We start from the raw sequence: 26,726 nt of genomic DNA on the forward strand, positions 1-26,726 counted from the left end.
TTTTTTCTGAATTTTTTAGGATTTTTTCTGAATTTTTTAGGATTTTTTTGGAATTTTTTCTGAATTTTTTCAAATTTTTTGGGGATTTTTTTGGGAATTTTTTCAGGAATTTTTTCTGAATTTTTGGGATTTTTGGGATTTTTTTCGGATATTTTCTGAATTTTTTGGGGGAATTTTTTGGGGATTTTTTTGGGATTTTTTCAGGATTTTTTTGGGGAATACTTTGAATTTTTCCGGAATTTTTTGGGTGTTATTCTTTTAATTTTTTGGGATTTTTTGGGTGGTTTTGAGTGGATTTTCCTGTGATTTTTGCCTATTTTTGGGTGGATTTTCCCATGATTTTTGCCTATTTTTGAGTGGATTTTCCTGTGATTTTTGCCTATTTTTGTGTGGATTTTCCCGTGATTTTTGCCTATTTTTGAGTGGATTTTCCTGTGATTTTTGCCTATTTTTGGGTGGATTCTCCTGTGATTTTTGCCTATTTTTGTGTGGATTTTCCCGTGATTTTTGCCTATTTTTGGGTGGATTTTCCTGTGATTTTTGCCTATTTTTGATTGGATTTTCCTGTGTTTTTTGCCTATTTTTGGCTGGATTTTCCTGTGATTTTTGGCCATTTTTGGGCGGATTCTCCTGTGATTTTTGACCATTTTTGGCTGGATTCTCCCGTGATTTTTGCCGATTTTCCCGGCGTTTTCGCCGGTTTCCGCGTGGTTTTTCGGGCGTTTTTTTGCCGTTTCAGGCGGGATTTTTTTGCCCGTATTTTCGGCTGTTTCTGCGCCGTTTTTGGGGCGTTTTTGGGCGTTTCTGGAGCGTTTCTCTTACCTTGTTGTAGATGTAGCAGTTGGTGAACGGTGTTGATCATTTAATGTGATTTTTGGGTGGATTTTCCCATGATTTTTGCCTATTTTTGGGCGGATTCTCCTGTGATTTTTGCCTATTTTTGACTGGATTTTCCTGTGATTTTTGCCTATTTTTGGGTGGATTTTCCTGTGATTTTTGCCTATTTTTGGGTGGATTCTCCTGTGATTTTTGCCTATTTTTGGGCGGATTCTCCCGTGATTTTTGCCGATTTTCCCAGCGTTTTCGCCGGTTTCCGCGTGGTTTTTCGGGCGTTTTTTTGCCGTTTCCGGCGGGATTTTTTGCCCGTATTTTCGGCTGTTTCTGCGCCGTTTTTGGGCGTTTCTGGAGCGTTTCTCTTACCTTGTTGTAGATGTAGCAGTTGGTGAACAGTGTTGATCATTTAATGTGATTTTTGGGTGGATTTTCCTGTGATTTTTGCCTATTTTTGAGCGGATTTTCCTGTGATTTTTGCCTATTTTTGGCTGGATTCTCCTGTGATTTTTGCCTATTTTTGGGTGGATTTTCCTGCGATTTTTGCCTATTTTTGGGTGGATTCTCCTGTGATTTTTGCCTATTTTTGGGTGCATTTTCCCGTGATTTTTGCCTATTTTTGGGTGGATTTTCCCAAGATTTTTGCCTATTTTTGGGTGGATTTTCCTGCGATTTTTGGCCATTTTTGGCTGGATTCTCCCGTGATTTTTGCCTATTTTTGGGTGGATTTTCCCGTGATTTTTGCCGATTTTCCCGGCGTTTTCGCCGGTTTCCGCGTGGTTTTTCGGGCGTTTTTTTGCCGTTTCCGGCGGGATTTTTTGCCCGTATTTTCGGCTGTTTCTGCGCCGTTTTTTGGGCGTTTCTGGAGCGTTTCTCTTACCTTGTTGTAGATGTAGCAGTTGGTGAACGGTGTTGATCATTTAAAATGATTTTTGTGTGGATTTTCCTGCAATTTTTGCCTATTTTTGGGTGGATTTTCCTGTGATTTTTGCCGATTTTTGAGTGGATTTTCCCGTGATTTTTGCCTATTTTTGAGCGGATTTTCCTGTGATTTTTGCCTATTTTTGGGTGGATTCTCCTGTGATTTTTGCCTATTTTTGGGTGGATTTTCCTGCGATTTTTGCCTATTTTTGGGTGGATTCTCCTGTGATTTTTGCCTATTTTTGGCTGCATTTTCCCGTGATTTTTGCCTATTTTTGGGTGGATTTTCCCAAGATTTTTGCCTATTTTTGGGCGGATTCTCCTGTGATTTTTAGCCATTTTTGGGTGGATTCTCCTGCGATTTTTGGCCATTTTTGGCTGGATTCTCCCGTGATTTTTGCCTATTTTTGGGTGGATTTTCCCGTGATTTTTGCCGATTTTCCCGGCGTTTTCGCCGGTTTCCGCGTGGTTTTTCGGGCGTTTTTTTGCCGTTTCCGGCGGGATTTTTTGCCCGTATTTTCGGCTGTTTCTGCGCCGTTTTTGGGCGTTTCTGGAGCGTTTCTCTTACCTTGTTGTAGATGTAGCAGTTGGTGAACATGGTGTTGAAGTCCTGCATGCACTCGGCCGCGCCCCAGTAATAATTGTTCTCCAAACGCCTCTTGATGGTGCCCATGTCCATGGGCTGCTTGATGATCTTGTGATAATCCTGAATTTCGGGGGCAGAAAACCCAAATTTGGGGCTCGGCAGGCAAAAAAGGGGAAGGGGGGAAGGGCTGGGGGGAAAAATTGGGAATTTGGGGGGTTTTGGGGGGGGAAAAATTGGGAATTTTGGGGTTTTAGGGGGGAAAAATTGGGAATTTTGGGGGGTTTTGATGGAATTTTGGGGGCTTGGGGGGGGAAAATTGGGAATTTTGGGGGTTTAGGGGGAAAAAAATGGGAATTTTGGGAGATTGGGGGGGGAATTGGAATTTTGGTTGATTTTGATGGGATTTTGGAGTTTTGGGGGCTAAAAATTGGGAATTTTGAGGGATTGGGGGAAAAATTGGGAATTTGGGGGGATTTTGTGGGAATTTTGGGTTTGGGAGGGGGAAAATTGGTAATTTTGGGGGTTTAGGGGGGAAAATTGGGAATTTTGGGGGTTTGGGAGAAAAAAATGGGGAATTTAGGGGGTTTTAGCTGGAATTTTAGGGTTTTGGGGGTGAGAATTTGGGAATTTGGGGGGTTTTGATAGGATTTGGGGGGATTGGGAGGGGGAAAATTGGGAATTTTGAGGGATTGGGGGAAAAATTGGGAATTTGGAGGGATTTTGTTGGAATTTTGGGGTTTTGGAGGGGAAAAATAGGGAATTTTGGGGGTTTAGGGGGAAAAATTGGGAATTTTGGGAGATTGGGGAGAAAAATTGGGAATTTTGGGGGGTTTTGATGGAATTTTAGGGTTTTGGGGGTGAGAATTTGGGAATTTGGGGGGATTTTCTTGGAATTTTGGGGTTTTGGAGGGGAAAAATTGGGAATTTGGGGATTTAGGGGGAAAAATTGGGAATTTTGGGAGATTGGGGAGAAAAATTGGGAATTTTGGGGGGTTTTGATGGAATTTTGGAGTTTTGGGGGTAAAAAATTGGGAATTTTGAGGGATTAGGGGGAAAAATTGGGAACTTGGGGGGATTTTGTGGGAATTTTGGGGTTTGGGAGGGGGAAAAATTGGCAATTTTGGGGGTTTAGGGGGAAAAATTGGGAATTTTGGGAGATTGTGGAGGAAAAATTGGGAATTTTCGGGTGTTTTGTTGGAATTTTAGGGGTTTAGGGGGAAAAATTGAGAATTTTGGGGGATTTTGATGGGATTTTGGAGTTTTGGGAGGGGAAAATTGGGAATTTGGGGGGATTTTGTTGGAATTTTGGGGGATTGGGTGGGAAATTGGGAATTTTGGGGTTTTAGGGGGAAAATTGGGAATTTGGGGGGTTTTGTTGGAATTTTGGGGGTTTGGGAGGGGAACAGGAGCTGAATTGAAGTGGAATTTAAGTTAAACTTAGGATCATTCTAAGCTGAGTTTAGGATCACCCCAGACTTAATCTTAGGATTAAAATTCGGCTTAGAACCCAAAACCCAACAAATCCACACACGTGAAACCCCCCGGGAAAAAAAAATAAAAACTGAGCCTACCTCACCGGTAAGCCAAGCTTAACTCCTTAAGATTAGCATCAGCATTAAATTAAATTTAGTTTTGTGTTAAGCTAAGTTTAAAATCAAAATTCATCTTAGGATCGTCCTGAAACCGATCTTAAGATCAGCTTTAAATCAGTTTAGGGTCGCTTTAAGCTGAGTTTAGGATCACCCCAAACTTAATCTCAGGATTAAACAAGGAGACGATTTTGGAGCTGGCACCTGAGGCCAAGAGGGACAAAATTCGGGCTTAGAACCAAAACCCAACAAACCCACACGCGCGAAACCCCCCGGGCAAACAAACTAAAAACCGAGCCTAACTCACCGGTAAGCCGAGCTTAACGGCGTCCACGGGCTGGCGGAAGGGCCAAGCGAACTGGTGCTTCCAGAGGGCTTTCATCACCACCTTGTGCAGGTACTGGAGCTGGTTGGTGACGCGCCCGGGCTTCTTGGGGTTGGACACCTCCGGAGGAGGGGGGTTCACCTGCGGCGCGGCCAGCGAGGCCACCGAGGCCATGGTGGGGCTCTCGAAGCCCTCGTAGAGCAGGGAAGGTTTGCGGATGCGCTTGCCCGGCGTCGAGTCCGTGGCCAAAGCCATGAGGCCGGCATTGCCCTCGCCCAAAATCCTGGAAAGAATGGGAAAGAAAGGGTTAAAATGGGATTATTTGGGAGGGATTCCTGGGGGGAAAAGGGGAATTGAGGCAGAAAACGCTGTTAAAATCGAGCTTAATTGCTAAAACCGGTCCTAAATCCATAATTCCATGGCGAAAAACCGATCCTAACGGCTAAAACAAATTTGTGGATGCGCTCGCCCGGCGTCGAGTCCGTGGCCAAAGCCGTGAGGCCGGCATTGCCCTCGCCCAAAATCCTGCGAGAAACAGCGGGGAAAGGGTTAAAATGGGATTTTTTTTTGGGAGGGATTCCTGGGGGGAAAAGGGGAATTGAGGCAGAAAAGGCTGTTAAAATCGAGCTTAATTGCTAAAACCGATCCTAAATCCATAATTCTACTGCTCAAACTGCACCAATTTAAGTAAAATCTTCGATTTTGCTGCTAAAACCGGTCCTAAATCCGTTATTCCGCGGCTAAAACCGATCCTAACTGCTAAAACAAATTTGCGGATGCGCTCGCCCGGCGTCGAGTCCGTGGCCAAAGCCGTGAGGCCGGCATTGCCCTCGCCCAAATCCTGCGAGAAACGGCGGGGAAAGGGTTAAAATGGGATTTTTTGGGCATGAAATCTTGGCCATGAAATCTTGGGAACGTCAGAAAAATTCCCAAAAATTTTGGGCAGGAAATCCTGGAAACGTCAGAAAAATTCCCAAAAATTTTGGCCAGGAAATCTTGGGAATGTCAGAAAAATTCCCAAAAATTTTGGCCAGGAAATCCTGGGAATGTCAGACAAAAATTCCCAAAAATTTTGGCCAGGAAATCCTGGGAATTTCAGACAAAAATTCCCCAAAATTTTGGCCAGGAAATCCTGGGAATTTCAGAAAAATTCCCAAAAATTTCTGGGGATCCCCAGAACTCCAATCCCAAAGATTTTTGGGGGGATCCAGGATTTGGGGACACTGATCCCAATTATTTGGGGACCTCCCCCAGACACCGATCCCGAAGATTTTGGGGGGATTCAGGATTTGGGGACCCCAAGGACACTGACCCCAAAGATTTTGGGGGGATTCAGGATTTGGGGACCCTCAGGACACCGATTCGTAGGATTTTGGGGACCCCCAGGCCTCCAATCCCAAAGACTCCGATCCCAAAGATTTTGGGGATCCCCAGGACACCGATCCCAAAGATTTTTGGGGGATCCAGGATTTGGGGACACCGATCCCAAGGATTTTGGTGGGATTCATGATTTGGGGTGACACTGCCACAATTGGGGGGTGACACTGTCACAATTTGGGGGTCTCAGGGTGACAGTCACCATTTTGGGTGACGCTGCCACAACTGGGGGTCTCAGGGTGACACTGTCACAATTTGGGGGTCTCAGGGTGACACTGCCACAATTTGGGGGTCTCAGGGTGACACTGTCACAATTTGGGGGTCTCAGGGTGACACTGTCACAATTTGGGGGTGACATTGCCACAATTTGGGGGTCTCAGGGTGACACTGTCACAATTTTGGGTGACGATGCCACAATTGGGGGGTGACACTGTCACAATTTGGGGATCCCCATGTCACTGTCACATTTTGAGGTGACACTGTCACAATTTGGGGTGACTGGCACAATTTGGGGGTCCCTGTGTCACTGTCACAGCCTGAGGGTGACACTGTCACAATTTGGGGGTCTCAGGGTGACCCTGCCACAATTTGGGGGGTCCCCATGTCACTGTGACAGCCTGGAGGCGACGATGTCACAATTTGGGGTCCCCAAATCTCTCTGACAGCGTGGGGGTGACACTGCCACAGTTTGGGGGGTCCCACGGTGACACTGCCACAGTTTGGGGGGTCCCAGTATCACTGTCACGGCCTGGGGGTGACACTGCAACAATTTGGGGGTGACACTGCAACAATTTGGGGGTGACACTGTCACAATTTGGGGTCCCCAAATCACTGTGACAGCCTGGGGGTGACATTGCCACAATTTGGGGGTCTCAGGGTGACACTGTCACAATTTTGGGTGACGATGCCACAATTCGGGGGTGACACTGTCACAATTTGGGGGTCCCCATGTCACTGTCACATTTTGAGGTGACACTGTCACAATTTGGGGTGACTGGCACAATTTGGGGGTCCCCGTGTCACTGTCACAGCCTGAGGGTGACACTGTCACAATTTGGGGGTCTCAGGGTGACCCTGCCACAATTTGGGGGGTCCCCATGTCACTGTGACAGCCTGGAGGCGACAATGTCACAATTTGGGGTCCCCAAATCTCTCTGACAGCCTGGGGGTGACACTGCCACAGTTTGGGGGGTCCCACGGTGACACTGCCACAGTTTGGGGGGTCCCAGTATCACTGTCATGGCCTGGGGGTGACACTGCAACAATTTGGGGGTGACACTGTCACAATTTGGGGTCCCCAAATCACTGTGACAGCCTGGGGGTGACACTGCCACAATCTGGGGGTCTCAGGGTGACACTGTCACAATTTTGGGTGATACTGCAACAATTCGGGGGTGACACTGTCACAATTTGGGGATCCCCATGTCACTGTCACATTTTGAGGTGACACTGTCACAATTTGGGGTGACTGGCACAATTTGGGGGTCCCCGTGTCACTGTCACAGCCTGAGGGTGACACTGTCACAATTTGGGGGTCTCAGGGTGACCCTGCCACAATTTGGGGGGTCCCCATGTCACTGTGACAGCCTGGAGGCGACGATGTCACAATTTGGGGTCCCCAAATCTCTCTGACAGCGTGGGGGTGACACTGCCACAGTTTGGGGGTCCCATGGTGATACTGACAAAATTTGGGGGTCCCCATGTCACTGTCATGGCCTGGGGGTGACACTGCAACAATTTGGGGGTGACACTGTCACAATTTGGGGTCCCCAAATCACTGTGACAGCCTGGGGGTGACACTGCCACAATCTGGGGGTCTCAGGGTGACACTGTCACAATTTTGGGTGATGCTGCAACAATTCGGGGGTGACACTGTCACAATTTGGGGATCCCCATGTCACTGTCACATTTTGAGGTGACACTGTCACAATTTGGGGTGACTGGCACAATTTGGGGTTCCCAGTGCCACTGTCACAGCCTGGGGGTGACGCTGCCACAATCTGGGGGGTCCCAGAGTGACCCTGTCACAATTTGGGGGGTCCCCATGTCACTGTGACAGCCTGGGGGTGACGCTGTCACCATTTGGGGTGACACTGTCACAATTTGGGGTCCCCAAATCTCTCTGACAGCCTGGGGGTGACACTGCCACAGTTTGGGGGTCCCATGGTGATACTAACATAATTTGGGGGTCCCCATGTCACTGTCATGGCTTGGGGGTGACACTGTCAAAATTTGGGGGTCTCAGGGTGACACTGTCACAATTGGGGGATGACGCTGCCACAATTGGGGGGTCCCACGGCGACCCTGCCACAGTTTGGGGGTCCCCATGTCACTGTCACACCAAGAGGGGGGACACTGACACAATTTGGGGGTCTCACGGTGACCCTGCCACAGTTTGGGGGTCCCCATGTCACTGTCACACCAAGAGGGGGGACACTGTCACAATTTGGGGGTCCCACAGTGACACTGCCACAGTTTGGGGGTCCCCATGTCACTGTCACACCAAGAGGGGGGACACTGTCACAATTTGGGGGTCTCAGGATGACCCTGCCACAATTTGGGGGTCCCCATGTCACTGTCACACCACTGGGGGTGACGCTGCCACAATTTCAGGGTGCCATGGTGACACTGTCACAATTTGGGGGTGACACTGCCACAGTTTGGGCTCCCCAAATCACTGTGACAGCCTGGGGGTGACACTGTCACAATTTGGGGGTCTCAGGGTGACACTGTCACAATTCTGGGTGACGCTGCCACAATTCGGGGGTGACACTGTCACAATTTGGGGGTTCCCATGTCACTGTCACAAATTGGGGGTGACACTGTCACAATTTGGGGGTCCCCATGTCACTGTCACAGCCTGAGGGTGACACTGCCACAATTTGGGGGTCTCAGGGTGACACTATCACAATTTGGGGGTGACACTGTCACAATTTGGGGGTCCCCAAGTCACTGTCACATTTTGAGGTGACACTGTCACAATTTGGGGTGACTGGCACAACTTGGGGGTCCCAGTGTCACTGTCACAGCCTGGGGGTGACGCTACCACAATTTGGGGGGGTCCCATGGTGATACTGACATAATTTGGGGGTCCCCATGTCACTATCACGGCTTGGGGGTGACACTGCCACAATTTGGGGGTCTCAGGGTGACACTGTCACAATTTGGGGGTCTCAGGGTGACACTGTCACAATTTGGGGGTGACACTGTCACAATTTGGGGGTTCCCATGTCACTGTCACAATTTGGGGGTGACGCTGTCACCATTTGGGGTGACACTGTCACAATTTGGGGGGTCTCAATGTCACTGTGACAGCCTGGGGGTGACGCTGTCACCATTTGGGGTGACACTGTCACAATTTGGGGTCCCCAAATCTCTCTGACAGCGTGGAGGTAACACTGCCACAGTTTGGGGGTCCCATGGTGATACTGACATAATTTGGGGGTCCCCATGTCACTGTCACAGCCTGGGGGTGACACTGTCAAAATTTGGGGGTCTCAGGGTGACACTGTCACAATTTGGGGATGACGCTGCCACAACTGGGGGTCCCACGGTGACCCTGCCTCAGTTTGGGGGTCCCCATGTCACTGTCACACCAAGAGGGGGGACACTGCCACAATTTGGGGGTCTCAGGGTGACCCTGCCACAGTTTGGGGGTCCCCATGTCACTGTCACACCACTGGGGGTGACGCTGCCACAATTTCAGGGTGCCATGGTGACACTGTCACAATTTGGGGGTGACACTGCCACAGTTTGGGGTCCCCAAATCACCGCGACAGCCTGGGGGTGACACTGCCACAATCTGGGGGTCTCAGGGTGACACTGCAACAATTCGGGGGTGACCCTGTCACAATTTGGGGGTCCCAATGTTACTGTGACAGCCTGGGGGTGACACTGTCACAGTCTGGGGGGTCCCAGGGTGACACAATTTGGGGGTCCAACATCACTGTGACAGCCTGGGGGTGACATTGGCACATTAGGGGGTGACACTGCCACAAATGGGGGGGGGGGCCACAGTGACACTGTCACAATTTGGGGGTCTCAGGGTGACACTGTCACAATTTGGGGGTCCCCATGTCACTGTCACAGCCTGGAGGTGACACTGCCACAATTTCAGGGTGCCATGGTGACACTGCCACAATTCGGGGGTGACACTGTCACAATTTGGGGGTCCCCACGTCACTGTCACAATTTGAGGTGACACTGTCACAATTTGGGGGTCCCCACGTCACTGTCATAAATTGGGGGTGACACTGTCACAATTTGGGGGTCCCCATGTCACTGCCACAATTTGGGGGTCCCAGTGTCACTGTCACACCATGGGGGGTGACGCTGTCACCATTTGGGGTGACACTGTCACCATTTGGGGTCCCCAAATCTCTCTGACAGCCTGGGGGGGACACTGCCACAGTTTGGGGGTCCCACAGTGACACTGCCACAGTTTGGGGGTCCCCATGTCACTGTCACAGCCTGAGGGTGACAATGTCACAATTTGGGGGTGACGCTGCCACAACTGAGGGGTCCCCATGCCACTGTCACAGAATAGGGGTGACACTGCCACAATTTGGGGGTCCCCATGCCACTGTCACAGAATAGGGGTGACACTGCCACAATTTGGGGGTCCCCATGCCACTGTCACAGAATAGAGGTGACACTGCCACAATTTGGGGGTCCCCATGCCACTGTCACAGAATGGGGGTGACACTGCCACAATTTGGGGGTGACACTGCCACAATTTGGGGGTCCCCATGCCACTGTCACAGAATGGGGGTGCCGTGGTCACATCACCACGCTCCCAACGTCGCTGCCGCAGTTTGGGGGGTCCCACAGTGACCCAGCCACGATTTTGGGGTCCCACGGTGACACAGCCATAATGCGGGGCTCACGGTGTCACCGTCACAGCTTGGGGGTGACAAAACCCAGCACGGGCACCCCACAGTGACACTGCCACAATTTGGGGGGTCCCCATGTCACTGCCACAGCATGGGGGTGACAAAACCCAGCACGGGCACCCCACAGTGCCACTGCCACAATTTGGGGGTCCCTGTGCCCCTGTCACAGCTTGGGGGTGACACAGACCCAGCACAGGCACCCCACAGTGCCACTGCCACAATTTGGGGGTCCCATTGCCCCAGTCACAGCTTGGGGGTGACACAGCCACAATTTGGGGGTCCCACAGCGACACTGCCACAATGTTGGGGTCCCCATGTCACTGTCACAGTCTAGGGGTGACACAGACAGAGCACGGGCACCCCACAGTGCCACAGCCACAGTTTGGGGGTCCCCATGTCACTGTCACAGCATGGGGGTGACACAGACCCAGCACAGGCACCCCACAGCGACACTACCGGAGTTTGGGGGTCCCCATGTCACTGTCACAACATGTGGGGTCCCACAGTGACACTGCCACAATTTGGGGGTCCCCATGTCACTGTCACAGCATGTGGGGTCCCACAGTGACACAACCACAGTTTGGGGGTCCCCATGTCATTGTCACAGCAGTGGGCACCCCCCAGTGACACAACCACAATTTGGGGGTCCCCATGTCACTGTCACAGCATGGGGGTGACAAAACCCAGCACAGGCACGCCACAGTGACACTGCCACAATTTGGGGGTCCCTGTGCCCCTGTCACAGCTTGGGGGTGACACAGCCACAACGTGAGTGTCCCACAGGGACACCGCCACAATTTGGGGGTCCCCATGTCCCTGTCACAGCATGAGAGTGACACCAATCCAGCACGGGCACCCCACAGTGACACTGCCACAATTTGGGGGTCCCCATGTCACTGTCACAGCACTGGGGGTCCCACAGTGACACTGCCACAATTTGGGGGTCCCCACATTACTGTCACAACACTGGGGTGACACAGACCCAGCACAGGCACCCCACAGTGCCACAGCCACAATTTGGGGGTCCCCATGCCCCTGTCACAGCCTGGGGGTGGCACTGCCACAATCTGGGGGTCTCAAGGTGACACTGTCACAATTTGGGGGTGACACTGCCACAGTTTGGGGGGTCCCCATGCCACTGTCACAGCCTGGGGGTGACAGAAACCCAGCACAGGCACGCCACAGTGACACTGCCACAATTTGGGGGTCCCAATGTCACTGTCACAGCTTGGGGGTGACACAAAGCCAGGACAGGCACCCCACAGTGACACTGCCACAATTTGGGGGACCCCATGTCACTGTCACAGCACTGGGGTCCCACAGTGACACAGGCACAATTTGGGGGTCCAGGTGCCCCTGTCACAGCCTGGGGGTGACACAGCCACAACGTGAGGCTCCCACAGTGCCACTGCCACAATTGGGGGGTCCCCATGCCACTGTCACAGCCTGGGGGTGACAGAAACCCAGCACAGGCACGCCACAATGACACTGCCACAATTTGGGGGTCCCCATGTCACTGTCACAGCTTGGGGGTGACACAGAGCCAGGACAGGCACCCCACAGTGACACTGCCACAATTTGGGGGTCCCCATGTCACTGTCACAACATGTGGGGTCCCACAGTGCCACTGCCACAGTTTCGGGGTCCCCACATTACTGTCACAACACTGGGGTGACACAGAGCCAGCACAGGCACCCCACAGTGACACAGCCACAATTTGGGGGTCCCAATGTCACTGTCACAGCTTGGGGGTGACACAGGGCCAGGACAGGCACCCCACAGTGACACTGCCACAATTTGGGGGACCCCATGTCACTGTCACAGCACTGGGGTCCCACAGTGACACAGCCACAATTCGGGGGTCCCCGTGCCCCTGTCACAGCATGGGGGTGACACAGCCACAACGTGAGGCTCCCACAGTGCCACTGCCACAACTGGGGGGTCCCCATGCCACTGTCACAGAACCGGGGTGACACTGCCACAATTTGGGGGTCCCACAGTGACACTGCCCCAGTTCGGGGGTCCCAATGTCACTGACCCACCACGGACCCGCACAGCGACAACACCACAACCTGGAGCGTCCCACGGCGCGCCCCACCCCTAAACCCCCTCATCTGCCCACCCCCAGACCCCCTTTATCCCCCGCCACCACCACGCTCGTCCCCGCTGTCCCCACGCCGCCAGCACCTACTTGCTCTGGGGATTCACATTCTGCAACATCCCGGCGGCTGCTGCGTGCGCGGCCCGCGGGCCCGCCCGGCCTTCGTCTCCTCCTCCTCCTCCTCCCGCCGTCTGCTCCGACGAGCCCCCCACTTTGCCCGGCCAAAGCTTCGCCTCTGCCGGCCCGGTCGGGGCCCTTCCAGCGTCAGCGCATCGCCGGTCCCCGGGGAGGGGGGTCTTGCCGGGAGCCCCCTCCCCTTTGCGAGCTCCTCAAGCGGCGGCAGCGGCGGCGGCGGCGGAGGGAGCCGGGCTCGGCCTCACATCCACGGGGCGCGGCGAAAATGGCGGCGCGCTCGGAGGGGATGCAGCGGGGGGCACACACGGGTGTGGGGGGGGGTGGGAACGGGGGTCGTTCCTTCGGAGCCTCACCGGACCCGCCGAACGCGGCGCGATCCGCTCGATACAACCCCGGCCGAGTCGCTGCGAGCCGCCGGCGGCCGCGGGAGGCAAGAACGAGGCGCGGAGCCGCGGTCGGAGCGGCGGATGACGGCGGATATCGGCGGGATCTCAGCGGCCGCGCTCCATCTTGGCTCGCTGAGGGAAGCAGCGGTGGGGTGGGGGGGGGGGGGGGGGGGTGGCGGGAGGGAGGAAGGTGGTGGAAGAAGCCGGGCGGAGGCGTCCCCCTCGCCGCCGGTGGCCGCAGGCAGGGGTCGCTGCGGAGGCCGGGGAGGGTCCGGGGAGGGTCCCGGAGCCCTCCGGGACGGCGGAGGCGGGGGATGGAGCCGGGTTGGGGCCGCCCCCCGCGCGCGCCGGGCCCGACCCGCTCCGTCCCTTCGTCCCCGCGAAATGGCGCCGCTCGGCCTGCCCCCGCCCGCCCTTATATAGACGAGAGCCGCCTCGCCATTGGACGCGGCACGCGCTGACGTCACCCAACCGCCCCTCCCCGCCCCGCCGCGGCCTCATTGGGCGGAGGCACCCGCGGGGAGCGGATCCGATTGGCCGAGCGCGCCGTCAGTCACCGGCACAGCTCCCCGCCCCTCCCGGCCTTCCGCCCAGCGCCTCACCGGCCGCGCGCGGCCGTCCCGGCGCTGATTGGATGGCGCCGGCGGCGGCCGCGCGCTGATTGGCCGGCGGATCACGAGGGGGGCGGGCGCAGCCGCCGATTGGCGGCGGCGCCCCGGGGGAGGGGGAGCGAAGGAGGAAGAAGGGGCCGGCAGGCGCCATCTTGAATGGCGGCTGCGGTCGCCGCCGGACAATGAGGGAGGCCGCCGGCGGCCGGACCCGCCGCTTCCCCCCGCCGCTCCTCGGCCGCAGCGAGCTCCGAGGACGCTCCCCCGCCGGGCTTCACCCCCCTCGCGGTGCTTTCCTAGGCCGCAATGCGCCGTTAAACCCCGAACCCCCCCCCCCCCCACGCCCCCCCCCCTCAGGCATCCACGCACCGAGTCGCCCCCGCGCCCCGCGGTGCCCACGGGCGCTCGGGCGGCTCCAGCCTTTCCGTGAGCACACGCGGGGGGCGACAACCCCCACGGACGCGCCGCTAGCGCGGCCGCCAGCGCCGCTAAACACCCAAAACTCCGCTACCCCCCCACCACCACCACCACCCCCCGCTCACCCCCAACCCCGGGGAACCCCGAACCCCCTTCCCTCCCCACGGGCCGTCCCTCAGCGCCCGCTCCCCCCTCCGGGACGCCCGCACCCTTTTCGCCCTCCACGCTCGGGGAAGGCTCGCGTCCTTCCCCACCTCCCACCCCCCCCCCCCTTCCCCGGGCTCGCAGGACACGGGTGGCTCCGTGTGGCGTCCGCTTCCCTTCCCCCCCTCCCCCGGGCTCAGCCACCGCCACCGTGACACAGCACTTGGGGCCGCGCCCGCCGCCGCCCCCGCGCGAACACCCAAACATGGCGCTTTTCGCCCCAAACCGCCGCCCCCGCCGCGCGCACAAAGCCGCGCCCGCCCCGCTGCCAATCACCCGCAGCGCCGCTCCCCATTGGCCGCCGCGCCGAAGGGAGGGCGGGATAAAGCGTGATTGACAGCGCGCCGCCGTCACGTGGCCTCCCCCCGCCTCCGCGCCGCTGTTTTTGGGGGGGGGGGGGCAGGGCGAGGCCGCCCCCCCCCCCCCCCTCCCCCGGTACTCACCTGAGGCGCCGCCGCTTTGCGCCGCCGCCCCCGGGCTCGGCCCCGCTTCATCCGCCCCCTCTCCGCTCCCCGCAGAGCCCCCCGCCCCAAAAAGCCCCGGCCTTGGGGCAAAAAACATCAAAAAAACCATCCCGGGGCAGAAAAGGGAGCCACGAGCGACGTCACCCGCGCGCTGATTGGCTGCCGGCCGTCACGTGGCTCCCCCGCGGCTCCCACGGGCCCCCATTCACGCCCCCCCTGCCGTGGCGGGAAAGGCTCCGCGGGGTCCTAGCGCCGCGCGCATGCGCAGTGCGGGCGCGCTGCAGCGTGGGGTGGGGGTGGGGGGCACCCACGGGGGTCCGTGGGGGGAGTTGGGGGGGGGTCCCAAAAATTCCCGGGGTGTCCCCACGGGGGTCCGCGACATTCTCGGGATGTCCCCTGAGAGGGGTCAGGGGCACCCACGGGGGTCTCAGGAAGGGTGGGGGGGGCACCCACGGGAGGATTTGGGGTCCCAAAAATTCCCGGGGTGTCCCCACGGGGGTCCGCGACATTCTCGGGATGTTCCCTGGGAGGGGTCAGGGGCACCCACGGGGGTCTCAGGAAGGGTGGGGGGGCACCCACGGGGGGATTTGGGGTCCCAAAATTCCCGGGGGTGTCCCCACGGGGGTCCGCGACATCCCTGGGGGGGTGGAATCAGGGTGGGGGGGCACCCACGGGGGGATTTGGGGTCCCACAATTCCATGGGGTGTCCCCACGCGGGTCCGCGACATCCCTAGGGGGGGTGGAATCAGGGTGGGGGGGCACCCACGGGGGGATTTGGGGTCCCAAAAATTCCCGGGGTGTCCCCACGGGGGTCCGCGACATTCTCGGGATGTCCCCTGGGAGGGGTCAGGGGCACCCACGGGGGTCTCAGGAAGGGTGGGGGGGGCACCCACGGGGGATTTGGGGTCCCAAAAATTCCCGGGGTGTCCCCACGCGGGTCCGCGACATTCTCGGGATGTCCCCTGGGAGGGGTCTCAGGAAGGGTGGGGGGGCACCCACGGGGGGATTTGGGGTCCCAAAATTCCCGGGGGTGTCCCCACGGGGGTCCGCGACATCCCTGGGGGGTGGAATCAGGGTGGGGGGGGGCACCCACGGGGGGATTTGGGGTCCCAAAAATTCCGGGGGTGTCCCCACGGGGGTCCGCGACATCCCTGGGGGGGTGGAATCAGGGTGGGGGGGCACCCACGGGGGGATTTGGGGTCCCAAATTTCCCCGGGGGTGTCCCCACGGGGGTCCGCGAGATCCCTGGGGGGGTGGGACGAGGGTGGGGGGCACCCACGAGGGTCCGTGTTTTCGTGGGGGTGGGGAGGGGGGGCACCCACGGCGGGGGGTGGGGGGGGGATTTTTGGGGTCCCAAAATTTTCAGGCTTTTCCCCACGGGGGACCCCGACATTCCCCTGCCACCCGCGGTGACGTCAGCCTCGCCACGCGTGTCCCCCTAATTAACCCCCGTGACGTCACCTGGGGCACCCCCCTGATTTTGGGGGGGGGCGGGGGGGTGTCCCCAACCCCACGTGACCCCCGGTGACCCCCACCCACTCCCCGTGTCCCCACGCGCGGATTTCGGTGGCCGCGCTGTCACCGGCGCCGCGCCGCGCTTGGGGCTCCTCTGCCTGGCAACCGGTGACGTCACGGCCGCTCAGCGCTGCCATTGGCTGGCGCCGGGTTGGGCCCACGGGTGGGCTCCGCGTTGGGCCACCGGGGCCACCGGGGCCACGGAGGGGCCATGGGTGTCCTCGGGGCGCTGCTCGCGGGGGTTTTGGTGGCCCTGGCCGTCGCTGAGGCCGGTAGGAGGTGGCGGAGGGGAGAGGGGGAGGGAGGGAGGGAGGGGAAGGGGAGCGCGGCCGTGGTCTCACTGTGGTGGTTGTCCTCTCTCTGTCGCCTCCTCCCGTCCCTGCGCTGCCACCTGTGCCCTGCGTGCCCCTCGCTGTGCCCCCGACCCTCTCCCCTTGCCCTCCTCCCCTCCCTCTCCCTTTTCCCTCCCTGTTCCCTCACCCTCTCCCCTTCCTCATCCTCCCTGTCCCCCTTCCTTATTCCCCTTTCCGTCTCCCCTCTCCATCTTCCCTGTCCCCTCCCTGTCCTCCCTGTCCCCTTTCCCTCTCCCTTTTCCCTGTCCCCTCCCTCTCCCCTTCCCTCCTCCCTCTCCCTCTCTTCCTTTCTCCATTCCCATTTCCCTCTCCCTTTCTCTCCCTTCCCTCTCCCCATTTCCCTCTCCCCATTCCCCTCTCCCCATTTACCTCTCCCTTTCCCTTCCCTCTCCCCATTTCCCTCTCCCAATCTCCCTCTTTCCATTCCCCTCTCCCCTTCCCCCTCCCTTCCTCCTCCTCCCTCTCCTCATTCCCCTCTCCCCTTTCCCTCTCCCTTCCCTCTCCCTTCCTCCTCCTCCCTCTCCCCATTCCCCTCTCCCCTTTCCCTCTCCCTTCCCCATTCCCCTCTCCCCTTTCCCTCTCCCTTCCCCATTCCCCTCTCCCCTTTCCCTCTCCCCATTTCCCTCTCCCCTTTCCCTCTCCCTTCCTCCTCCTCCCTCTCCCCATTTCCCTCTCCCCATTTCCCCCTCCTTTCCCTCCTCCCTCTCCCCATTCCCCTCTCCCCTTTCCCTCTCCCTTCCCCATTTCCCTCTCCCCATTCCCCTCTCCCCTTCCCTCTCCCTTCCTCCTCCTCCCTTCCCCATTTCCCTCTCCCCATTTCCCCCTCCCCATTTCCCTCCTCCCTCTCCCTCTCCCCTCCCTTCTCCCTCCCCACTCCCCTCTCCCCCTCCCCACCTCCCCTCCCTCCCCTCCCTCCCCCAGCCCCCGACCCTCCCCCCCACGTCCTCTGGGAGGTCCTGACGTGCCAGCCCGACCCTCCCTCCCTGTCCCTCTCCCTCACCCTGGACGGCCGCGGCCTCTTCTGGTTCGACTTCCCGGGCTCGCGGTGGCGCCGCGGGAGCCCCGAGCTGCCGGCCTGGCCCGGGCCGCTGGAGCCGCCCGGGGAGCTCCTCCCGGAGACCCAGATCTGCCGCGAAATCCTGGCAGCGCTCGGGCCCAGACTCGCCGGGAAGCTGCCCGAGGCCAGGGGTAGGTGGGGGAAAAAATTGGGGATGAAAGGGATAGGAAATGGGGGGGAAAAGGGATGGGAAATGGGGGGAAAATTGGGGGGAAGGGAGGGGAAATGGGGGGAAAATTGGGGGGAAGGGAGGGGAAATGGGGGGAAAATTGGGGGGAAGGGAGGGGAAATGGGGGGAAAATTGGGGGGAAGGGAGGGGAAATGGGGGGAAAATTGGGGGAAAGGGATGGGAAATGGGGGGAAAAGGATGGGAAATGTGGAGAAAATTGGGGGAAAGGGATGGGAAATGGGGGGAAAACTGGGGGGAAACGGGGGTATAATTGGGGGGAAAGGGATGGGAAATGGGGGGAAAATTGGGGAAGGAAAAGGTGGAAAATGTGGGGAAAATTGGGGGGAAAGGGATGGGAAATGGGGGGGAAATTAGGGGAAAAGGGATGGGAAATGGGGGGAAATTGGGGAATGAAAGGGATGGGAAATGGGGAAAATTGGGGGGAAAGGGATGGGAAATGGGGGAAAATTGGGAAAAAGGGATGGGAAATGTGGGGAAAATTGGGAAAAAGGGATGGGAAATGTGGGGAAAATTGGGGGGAAAGGGATGGGAAATGGGGAGAAAATTGGGGGGAAAGGGAGGGGAAATGGGAGGAAAATTGAGGGGAAAGGGATGGGAAATGGGGGGAAAATTGAGGGGAAAGGGATGGGAAATGTGGGGGAAATTGGGAAAAAGGGATGGGAAATGTGGGGAAAATTGGGGATGAAAGGGAGGGGAAATGGGGGAAAAATTGGGGGAAAAGGGATGGGAAATGGGGGAAAACTGGGGGGAAAATGTGGGGAAAATTGGGGGGAAAGGGATGGGAAATGGGGGGGAAATTGGGAAAAAGGGATGGGAAATGTGGGGAAAATTGGGAAAAAGGGATGGGAAATGGGGCAAAAATGGGGGTGAGAGTGAAAATTTGGGGATGGAGAGATGAGAAACGTTGGAAAATTAGGGAATGGAGAGATGGAAACCACAAAAAACTTGGGAATAAAGGGACAAAACCAATCCCAATCCCATTCCCAATCCCAATTTTCCACATTTTCCCATTTTTACCATTTCCCCCCCAGGAATCCCAGTGGAACCCCCATCTCCAGGAGAGGCCACCACGCTGGTGTGCCTGGTGGAGAACATCTTCCATCCTCATCTCCCATTCCCATTTTCCATTTTTCCGCATTTTTCCAATCCCAATCTTCCATTTTCCCCTTTTTTCAATCCAATATTTTCCATTTTCCATTTTTTCCCCCCAGGAACCGCGGCAGAACCCCCATCTCCAGGAGAAGCCACCACCCTGGTGTGCCTGGTGGAGAACATCTTCCATCCTCATCTCCCATTCCCATTTTCCATTTTTCCCCACTTTTCCCACTTTTCCCACTTTTCCCAATCCTAATTTCCTTCTTTTCCCATTTTTCCAATCCAATTTTTCCCATTTTTCCCATTTTCCCCCCAGGAATCCCAGTGGTCTTGGTGTTCCCGGCGGAACCGCCATCTCCAGGAGAGGCCACCACCCTGGTGTGCCTGGTGGAGAACATCTTCCATCCTCATCTCCCATTCCCATTTTTCCCACTTATTCCCATTTTTTCCGCATTTTTCCAATCCCAATCTTCCATTTTTCCCCTTTTTTCAATCCAATATTTCCCGTTTTTCCCATTTTTTCCCCCCAGGAACCGCGGCAGAACCGCCATCTCCAGGAGAGGCCACCACCCTGGTGTGCCTGGTGGAGAACATCTTCCATCCTCATCTCCCATTCCATTTTCCCATTTTTCCCATTTTTCCAGTCCAATTTTTCCCATTTTTTTCCCATTTTTTCCCATTTTTCCCCCCAGGAATCCCGGTGGTCTCGGTGTTCCCGGCAGAACCGCCATCTCCAGGAGAGGCCACCACGCTGGTGTGCCTGGTGGAGAACATCTTCCATCCTCATCTCCCATTCCCCATTTTCCCATTTTTCCCATTTTTCCAGTCCAATTTTTCCCAATTTTTCCCCCCAGGAATCCCGGTGGTCTCGGTGTTCCCGGCGGAACCGCCATCTCCAGGAGAGGCCACCACGCTGGTGTGCCTGGTGGAGAACATCTTCCATCCTCATCTCCCATTCCCATTTTCCCATTTTTCCCAATTTTTCCCATTTTTTCCCATTTTTCCCCCCAGGAATCCCGGTGGTCTCGGTGTTCCCGGCGGAACCGCCATCTCCAGGAGAGGCCACCACGCTGGTGTGCCTGGTGGAGAACATCTTCCATCCTCATCTCCCATTCCCATTTTCCCATTTTTCCAATTTTTCCAGTCCAATTTTTCCCAATTTTTCCCATTTTTCCCCATTTTCCCCCAGGAATCCCGGTGGTCTCGGTGTTCCCGGCGGAACCGCCATCTCCAGGAGAAGCCACCACCCTGGTGTGCCTGGTGGAGAACATCTTCCATCCTCATCTCCCATTCCCATTTTCCCATTTTTCCCAATTTTTCCCATTTTTCCCATTTTTCCCCCCAGGAATCCCGGTGGTCTTGGTGTTCCCGGCGGAACCACCATCTCCAGGAGAGGCCACCACCCTGGTGTGCTGGTGGAGAACATCTTCCATCCTCATCTCCCATTCCCATTTTCCCATTTTTCCCCACTTTTCCCCACTTTTCCAAATTCTAATTTCCTTCTTTTCCCATTTTTCCAATCCAATTTTTCCCATTTTTCCATTTTTCCCCCCAGGAATCCCGGTGGTCTTGGTGTTCCCAGTGGAACCACCATCTCCAGGAGAGGCTACCACCCTGGTGTGCCTGGTGGAGAACATCTTCCATCCTCATCTCCCATTCCCATTTTTCCCACTTTTCCCATTTTTTCCGCATTTTTCAAATCCCAATCTTCCATTTTCCCCCTTTTTTCAATCCAATATTTTCCGGTTTTCCCATTTTTTCCCCCCAGGAACCGCGGCAGAACCACCATCTCCAGGAGAGGCCACCACGCTGGTGTGCCTGGTGGAGAACATCTTCCATCCTCATCTCCCATTCCCATTTTCCCATTTTTCCCAATTTTTCCCATTTTTTCCCATTTTCCCCCCCAGGAATCCCGGTGGTCTCGGTGTTCCCCGGTGGAACCGCCATCTCCCGGAGAGGCCACCACGCTGGTGTGCCTGGTGGAGAACATCTTCCTCCTCATCTCCCATTCCCATTTTCCCATTTTCTCCCCACTTTTCCCACTTTTCCCAATCCTAATTTCCTTATTTTCCCATTTTCCAATCCAATTTTTCCCATTTTTTTCCATTTTTTCCCCCCAGGAACCGCGGCAGAACCGCCATCTCCAGGAGAGGCCACCACCCTGGTGTGCCTGGTGGAGAACATCTTCCATCCTCATCTCCCATTCCCATTTTCCCATATTTCCCAATTTTTCCCATTTTTTTCCCCATTTTCCCCCCAGGAATCCCGGTGGTCTCAGTGTTCCCGGCAGAACCGCCATCTCCAGGAGAGGCCACCACCCTGGTGTGCCTGGTGGAGAACATCTTCCATCCTCTTCTCCCATTCCCATTTTCCCATTTTTCCCATTTTTCCAATCCATTTTTTCCCAATTTTTCCCATTTTTCCCATTTTTCCCCCCAGGAATCCCGGTGGTCTCGGTGTTCCCGGCGGAACCGCCATCTCCAGGAGAGGCCACCACGCTGGTGTGCCTGGTGGAGAACATCTTCCATCCTCATCTCCCATTCCCATTTTCCCATTTTTCCCCATTTTTCCAGTCCAATTTTTCCCAATTTTTCCCATTTTTCCCATTTTTCCCCCCAGGAATCCCGGTGGTCTCGGTGTTCCCGGCGGAACCCGCCATCTCCCGGAGAGGCCACCACGCTGGTGTGCCTGGTGGAGAACATCTTCCCGCCGGCGCTGGACATCGGCTGGACGGTGGCCGGAGCCGCGGTCACTCGCGGGGTCACTCTGGGCCCCTTCATCCCCTCGGGCGACCTCACCTTCGTCCGCTTTTCCCGGATTTCCGTCCGGCCGGCGGCCGGAGACGTCCACGCCTGCGTGGTCACCGCGCGCCGCGACAACGCCACCGCCGTGGCCTACTGGGGTGAGCCGCGGGGGGATTCTGTGGGGGTTTTTGGGGTTTTTCGGGATTTTGGTGGGTTTTTTGGCATTTTTGGGGTTTTTGGGGTTATCTTTGGGTGTTTTTGGGTGATTTTTGGATGATCTTGGGAGGATTTTTTGGGTGATTTTGGGATGATCTCGGGGGATTTTTGGGGTGATTTTGGGGTGATTTTGGGATGATCTTGGGGGTGATTTTGGGTGATTTTGGGATGATCTTGGGGGTATCTTTGGGGTGATTTTGGGATGATCTTGGGGGTATTTTTGGGGTGATTTTGGATGATCTTGGGGGTATCTTTGGGGCATTTTGGGATGATCTTGGGGGTATTTTTTTGGGTGATCTAGGGATGATCTTGGGGGATTTTTGGGGTATTTTTGGGTGATCTAGGGATGATCTTGGGGTATTTTTTGGGTGATCTAGGGATGATCTTGGGGGGATTTTTGGGGTATTTTTTGGGTGATTTTGGGATGATCTTGGGGTATTTTTTGGGTGATTTTGGATGATCTTGGGGGTATTTTTGGGGTATTTTTGGGGTGATTTTGGATGATCTTGGGGGTATTTTTGGGTTATTTTTGGGGTGATTTTGGGATGATCTTGGGGTATTTTTGGGTGATTTTGGGATGATCTTGGGGGGATTTTTGGGGTATTTTTGGGGTGATTTTGGAATGATCTTGGGGGTATTTTTTGGGTGATTTTGGGATGATCTTGGGGGTATCTTGGGGTATTTTTGGGTGATTTTGGGATGATCTTGGGGGATTTTTGGGGTATTTTTGGGATGATCTTGGGGGTATTTTTTGGGTGATTTTGGGATGATCTTGGTGGTTTTTTTGGATTGATTTTGGGGTGCTTTTGGGATGATCTTGGTGGTATTTTTGGGGTGATTTTGGGATGATCTTGGGGGTATCTTTGGGGTATTTCTGGGGACACCCCGCGGTCAGAAGTGACCGGTGGCCGTGTCCGCAGTGGCTCCGGACACGGCGCTGGACGAGCAGCTGGCCACGGCGCTGGCCGGAGCCGTGCTGGCCTTGGGCCTCGTCCTGGCCCTGCTGGGGGCCATCCTGGCCCTGCTGGCCCGCAGGGACTGCAACGGTACGGGGATAGGCCCGGCCTAAACCTGGGCCTACGCCTAGGCCCAGGCCTGGGCCTAATCCTGGTTCTGGTCTTGATCCTGATCCTGATTCTTGGTCTTGGTCTTGGTCCTTGTCCCAGTCCTAGTCCCGATCCTGGTCCCAGTCCTAATTCTGACTCCAGTCCTGGTTGTGGTCCTGGTCCCGATTCCAGTCCCAGTCCTGGTCCCAGTCCTAATTCTGATCCCAGTCCCGGTTCTGGTCCTGGTCCCGGTCCCGATTCCAGTCCTAATTCTGATCCCAGTCCCAGTTCTGGTCCTGGTCCCAGTCCCAGTCCCGATTCCAGTCCTAATTCTGATCCCAGTCCCGGTTCTGATCCTGGTCCTGGTCCCAGTCCCAGACCTAATTCTGGTCCCAGTCCCAGTCCTGATCCCAGTCCTGATCCCAGTCCTAATCCTGACCTCAGTCCCAGTTCTGGTCCTGCTCCCGATTCCAGTCCCAGTCCCAGTCCTGGTCCCAGTCAAAATGTCCCGGTCCTGGTTCCAATCCTGGTCCAAATCCCAGTCCAGTCCTGAACCCAGCCTAAATCCCAGTCCCAGTCCCAGCCCTAATCCCAGTCCCAGCCCTAATCCCAGTCCCAGTCCCGGGGTGCCAATGTGGGACCGTCCCCAATTTTGGGTTTCTGTTCACAGGCTGAGCTCATCCCCGTGGGAATCTGGAGTTAAACCCCGCCTGTCCTAAATAAATCCAGGCTTTGGCAGACTCCGTGTCCTCGTTTGTCACAGTCCTGGTTTTAGTCCTGGGTTTCGTCTGGTTCTGGTCCTGATCCTGATCCCAATCCTTGACCCTGATCCCGATCCAGGTCCCCATCCAGGTTCTGGTCCTGATCCTGGTCCTGGTTTTAGTCCTGATCCTGATCCCAATCCCAGTCCTGATCCTGATCCTGGTCCCAGTTCTGATCCTGGTCGTGGTTTTAGTCCCGATCCTGATCCTGGTCCCGGTTCTGGTCCTGGTTTTAGTCCTGATCCTGGTCCTGATCCCGGTTCTGACCCTGGTCCTGGTTTTAGTCCTGATCCTGATCCTGGTCCCCGGTTCTGGTCCTGGTTTTAGTCCTGATCCTGGTCCTGATCCCGGTTCTGACCCTGGTCCTGGTTTTAGTCCTGATCCTGATGCTGGTCCCAATTCTGGTCCTGATCCTGGTCCTGATTTTAGTCCGGATCCTGATCCCGGTTCTATCCTAGTCCCAGTCCTGGTTTAGTCGTGATTCTGATCCCAGTTTTATTCTGGTCCCAGTCCTGGTTCTGGTCCCAGTCCCGGTTCTGGTCCTGGTTTTAGTCCTGATCCTGATCCTGGTTTTATCCCGGTCCCAGTCCCGGTTCTGGTCCCAGTTCTAATCCCAGTCCTGATCCTGGTCCCAGTCCCAGCTCCCGGGGTGGCTCCCAGTAACAGTTCCCAGTGCTCCCAGTTCCCTCCCAGTTCCCCCCAGTCTCTCCCAGTCCCTTCCCAGTTCCCCCGGTTCTCCCAGTTCGCTCCCAGTCCATTCCCAGTCCCTCCCAGTCCCTCCCAGTCCCTCCCAGTTCCTTCCCAGTCCCTCCCAGTTCTCCCAGTCCTTCCCAGTCCCTCCCAGTCCTTCCCAGTCCATTCCCAGTCTCTCCCAGTCCCTCCCAGTCCCTCCCCAGTCCATTCCCAGTCCATCCCAGTTCCCCCCAGTTCTCCCAGTTCGCTCCCAGTCCATTCCCAGTCTCTCCCAGTCCCTCCCAGTCCTTCCCAGTCCCTTCCCAGTCCCTCCCAGTTCCCCCCAGTTCTCCCAGTCCATTCCCAGTCCCTTCCCAGTCCCTCCCAGTCCTTCCCAGTCCCTCCCAGTCCTTCCCAGTTCCTCCCAGTCCCTCCCAGTTCCCCCCAGTCCTTCCCAGTCCTTCCCAGTCCCTTCCCAATCCCTCCCAGTCCTTTCCAGTCCTTCCCAGTCCCTCCCAGTCCCTTCCCAGTCCTTCCCAGTCCCTCCCAGTCCCTTCCCAGTCCCTTCCCAGTCTTCCCAGTCCCTCCCAGTCCTTCCCAGTCCCTTCCCAGTCCTTTCCAGTCCTTCCCAGTCCCTCCCAGTCCCTTCCCAGTCCTTCCCAGTCCCTCCCAGTTCCTTCCCAGTCCCTCCCAGTCCCTTCCCAGTCCCTTCCCAGTCCTTCCCAGTCCCTCCCAGTCCCTTCCAGTCCCTCCCAGTTCTCCCAGTCCCTCCCAGTCCTTCCCAGTCCCTCCCAGTTCTCCCAGTTCGCTCCAAGTCCCTCTCGCCGCCGCTCCCGGCTCAGCCCTGCCTGGCAGCGAGTGACGCGCGCCCGCCGCGCGCTCCCATTGGCTGCCCCAAAATGTCCCCAAATGTCCCCAAACGTCCCCACCCGGAGGGGGCCACCCCAAAGCACCTCCCAGTTCCTCCCAGTTCCTCCCAGTTCCTCCCAGTTCGTCCCAGTCCGCGATGTTGCCGCTGCTGCTGGCGGCGCTCGGAGCCCCGGGGCGGGTGAGGAGCGCGGGTTTGGGGGAAAAAAACCGGGAAAAATGGGGAAAAATGGGGGAAATTTGGGAAAAGGGAAAGTCGGGGATGAGGGCGGGGCTGGGGGGCCCCGCCCTATAAGATTTGGGGGGGGTGGAGCGGATTTTGGGGTGAAAAATTGGGAATTTGGGGAGGCTTGGGGGCTCTGCTTTTCGGGGGTGAGGTTTTGCGGGTGGGTTTGGCGGAAAAAAATTAGGGAAAAAGGGGGAAAGTTGGGAAAAGGGAAAGTTGTGAATGAGGGCAGGGCTGGGGGGGCTCCGCCCTATAAGATTTGTGGGGGGTGGAGCGGATTTTGGGGTGAAAAATTGGGAATTTGGGGAGGTTTGGGGGCTCTGCTTTTTGGGGGTGGGTTTTGCGGGTGGGTTTGGCGGGAAAAAAATTAGGGAAAAAGGGGAAAGTTGGGGAAAGGGAAAGTTGGAATTGAGGGGAGCTGGGGGGGCTCCGCCCTATAAGATTTGGGGGGGGTGGAGCGGATTTTGGGGTGAAAAATTGGGAATTTGGGGAGGTTTGGGGGCTCTGCTTTTTGGGGGTGGGGTTTTGCGGGTGGGTTTGGCGGGAAAAAATTTGGGGAAAAAAGGGGAAAATTTGGGAAAAGGGAAAGTTGGAATTGAGGGGAGCTGGGGGGCTCCGCCCTATAAGATTTGGGGGGGGTGGAGCGGATTTTGGGGTGAAAAACTGGGAATTTGGGGAGGCTTGGGGGCTCTGCTTTTTGGGGGTGGCGTTTTGCGGGTGGGTTTGGCGGGAAAAAATTTAGGGAAAAAGGGGGAAAGTTGGGAAAAGGGAAAGTTGTGAATGAGGGCAGGGCTGGGGGGGCTCCGCCCTATAAGACTTGGGGGGGGTGGAGCGGATTTTGGGTGAAAAATTGGGAATTTGGGGAGGTTTGGGGGCTCTGCTTCTTGGGGATGGGGTTTTGCGGGGGGTTTTGGCGGAAAAAAAATTAGGGAAAAAGGGGGAAAGTTGGGAAAAGTGAAAGTTGTGAATGAAGGCGGGGCTGGGGGGGCTCCGCCCTAAAAGACTTGAGGAAGTTGAGGCTGATTTGGGGGTGAAAATCCGAAAAATCCTGCAAGAGCACCAAAAAATTGCCAAAAAAGTTTAAAAAATTTTAAAATCCCTCCAAACCCCCCCAAAAATATATTTTAAAAATCTCGAAAAATCCCTTA

General features: G+C 56.3%; 2 protein-coding genes across 2 annotated transcripts; one reads left to right on the plus strand and one right to left on the minus strand.

Moving 5' to 3' along the window:
- Positions 1-2,068: 2,068 nt before the first annotated feature.
- Positions 2,069-14,077, minus strand: LOC137466749 (bromodomain-containing protein 2-like). The gene is made up of 3 exons (XM_068178431.1): positions 12,713-14,077; positions 4,235-4,535; positions 2,069-2,458 (listed from the first exon to the last, which is right to left on the minus strand). Exons 1-3 carry the CDS (start codon positions 12,739-12,741, stop codon positions 2,084-2,086), a joined length of 705 nt encoding a protein of 234 aa, XP_068034532.1. The 5' UTR covers positions 12,742-14,077; the 3' UTR covers positions 2,069-2,083.
- Positions 14,078-16,320: 2,243 nt separating this feature from the next.
- Positions 16,321-23,792, plus strand: LOC137466701 (class II histocompatibility antigen, M alpha chain-like; the record flags this gene model as incomplete). Its single annotated transcript, XM_068178385.1, has 4 exons — positions 16,321-16,623; positions 21,666-21,948; positions 22,927-23,052; positions 23,723-23,792. Coding segments are annotated over 4 exons (717 nt in total), but the record flags the coding sequence as incomplete, so codon positions are not given.
- Between the last annotated feature and the right edge of the window lie 2,934 nt (positions 23,793-26,726).

Source organism: Anomalospiza imberbis, unplaced genomic scaffold (genome assembly GCF_031753505.1).
Source record: "Anomalospiza imberbis isolate Cuckoo-Finch-1a 21T00152 unplaced genomic scaffold, ASM3175350v1 scaffold_43, whole genome shotgun sequence".
NCBI lineage: Eukaryota > Metazoa > Chordata > Aves > Passeriformes > Viduidae > Anomalospiza > Anomalospiza imberbis.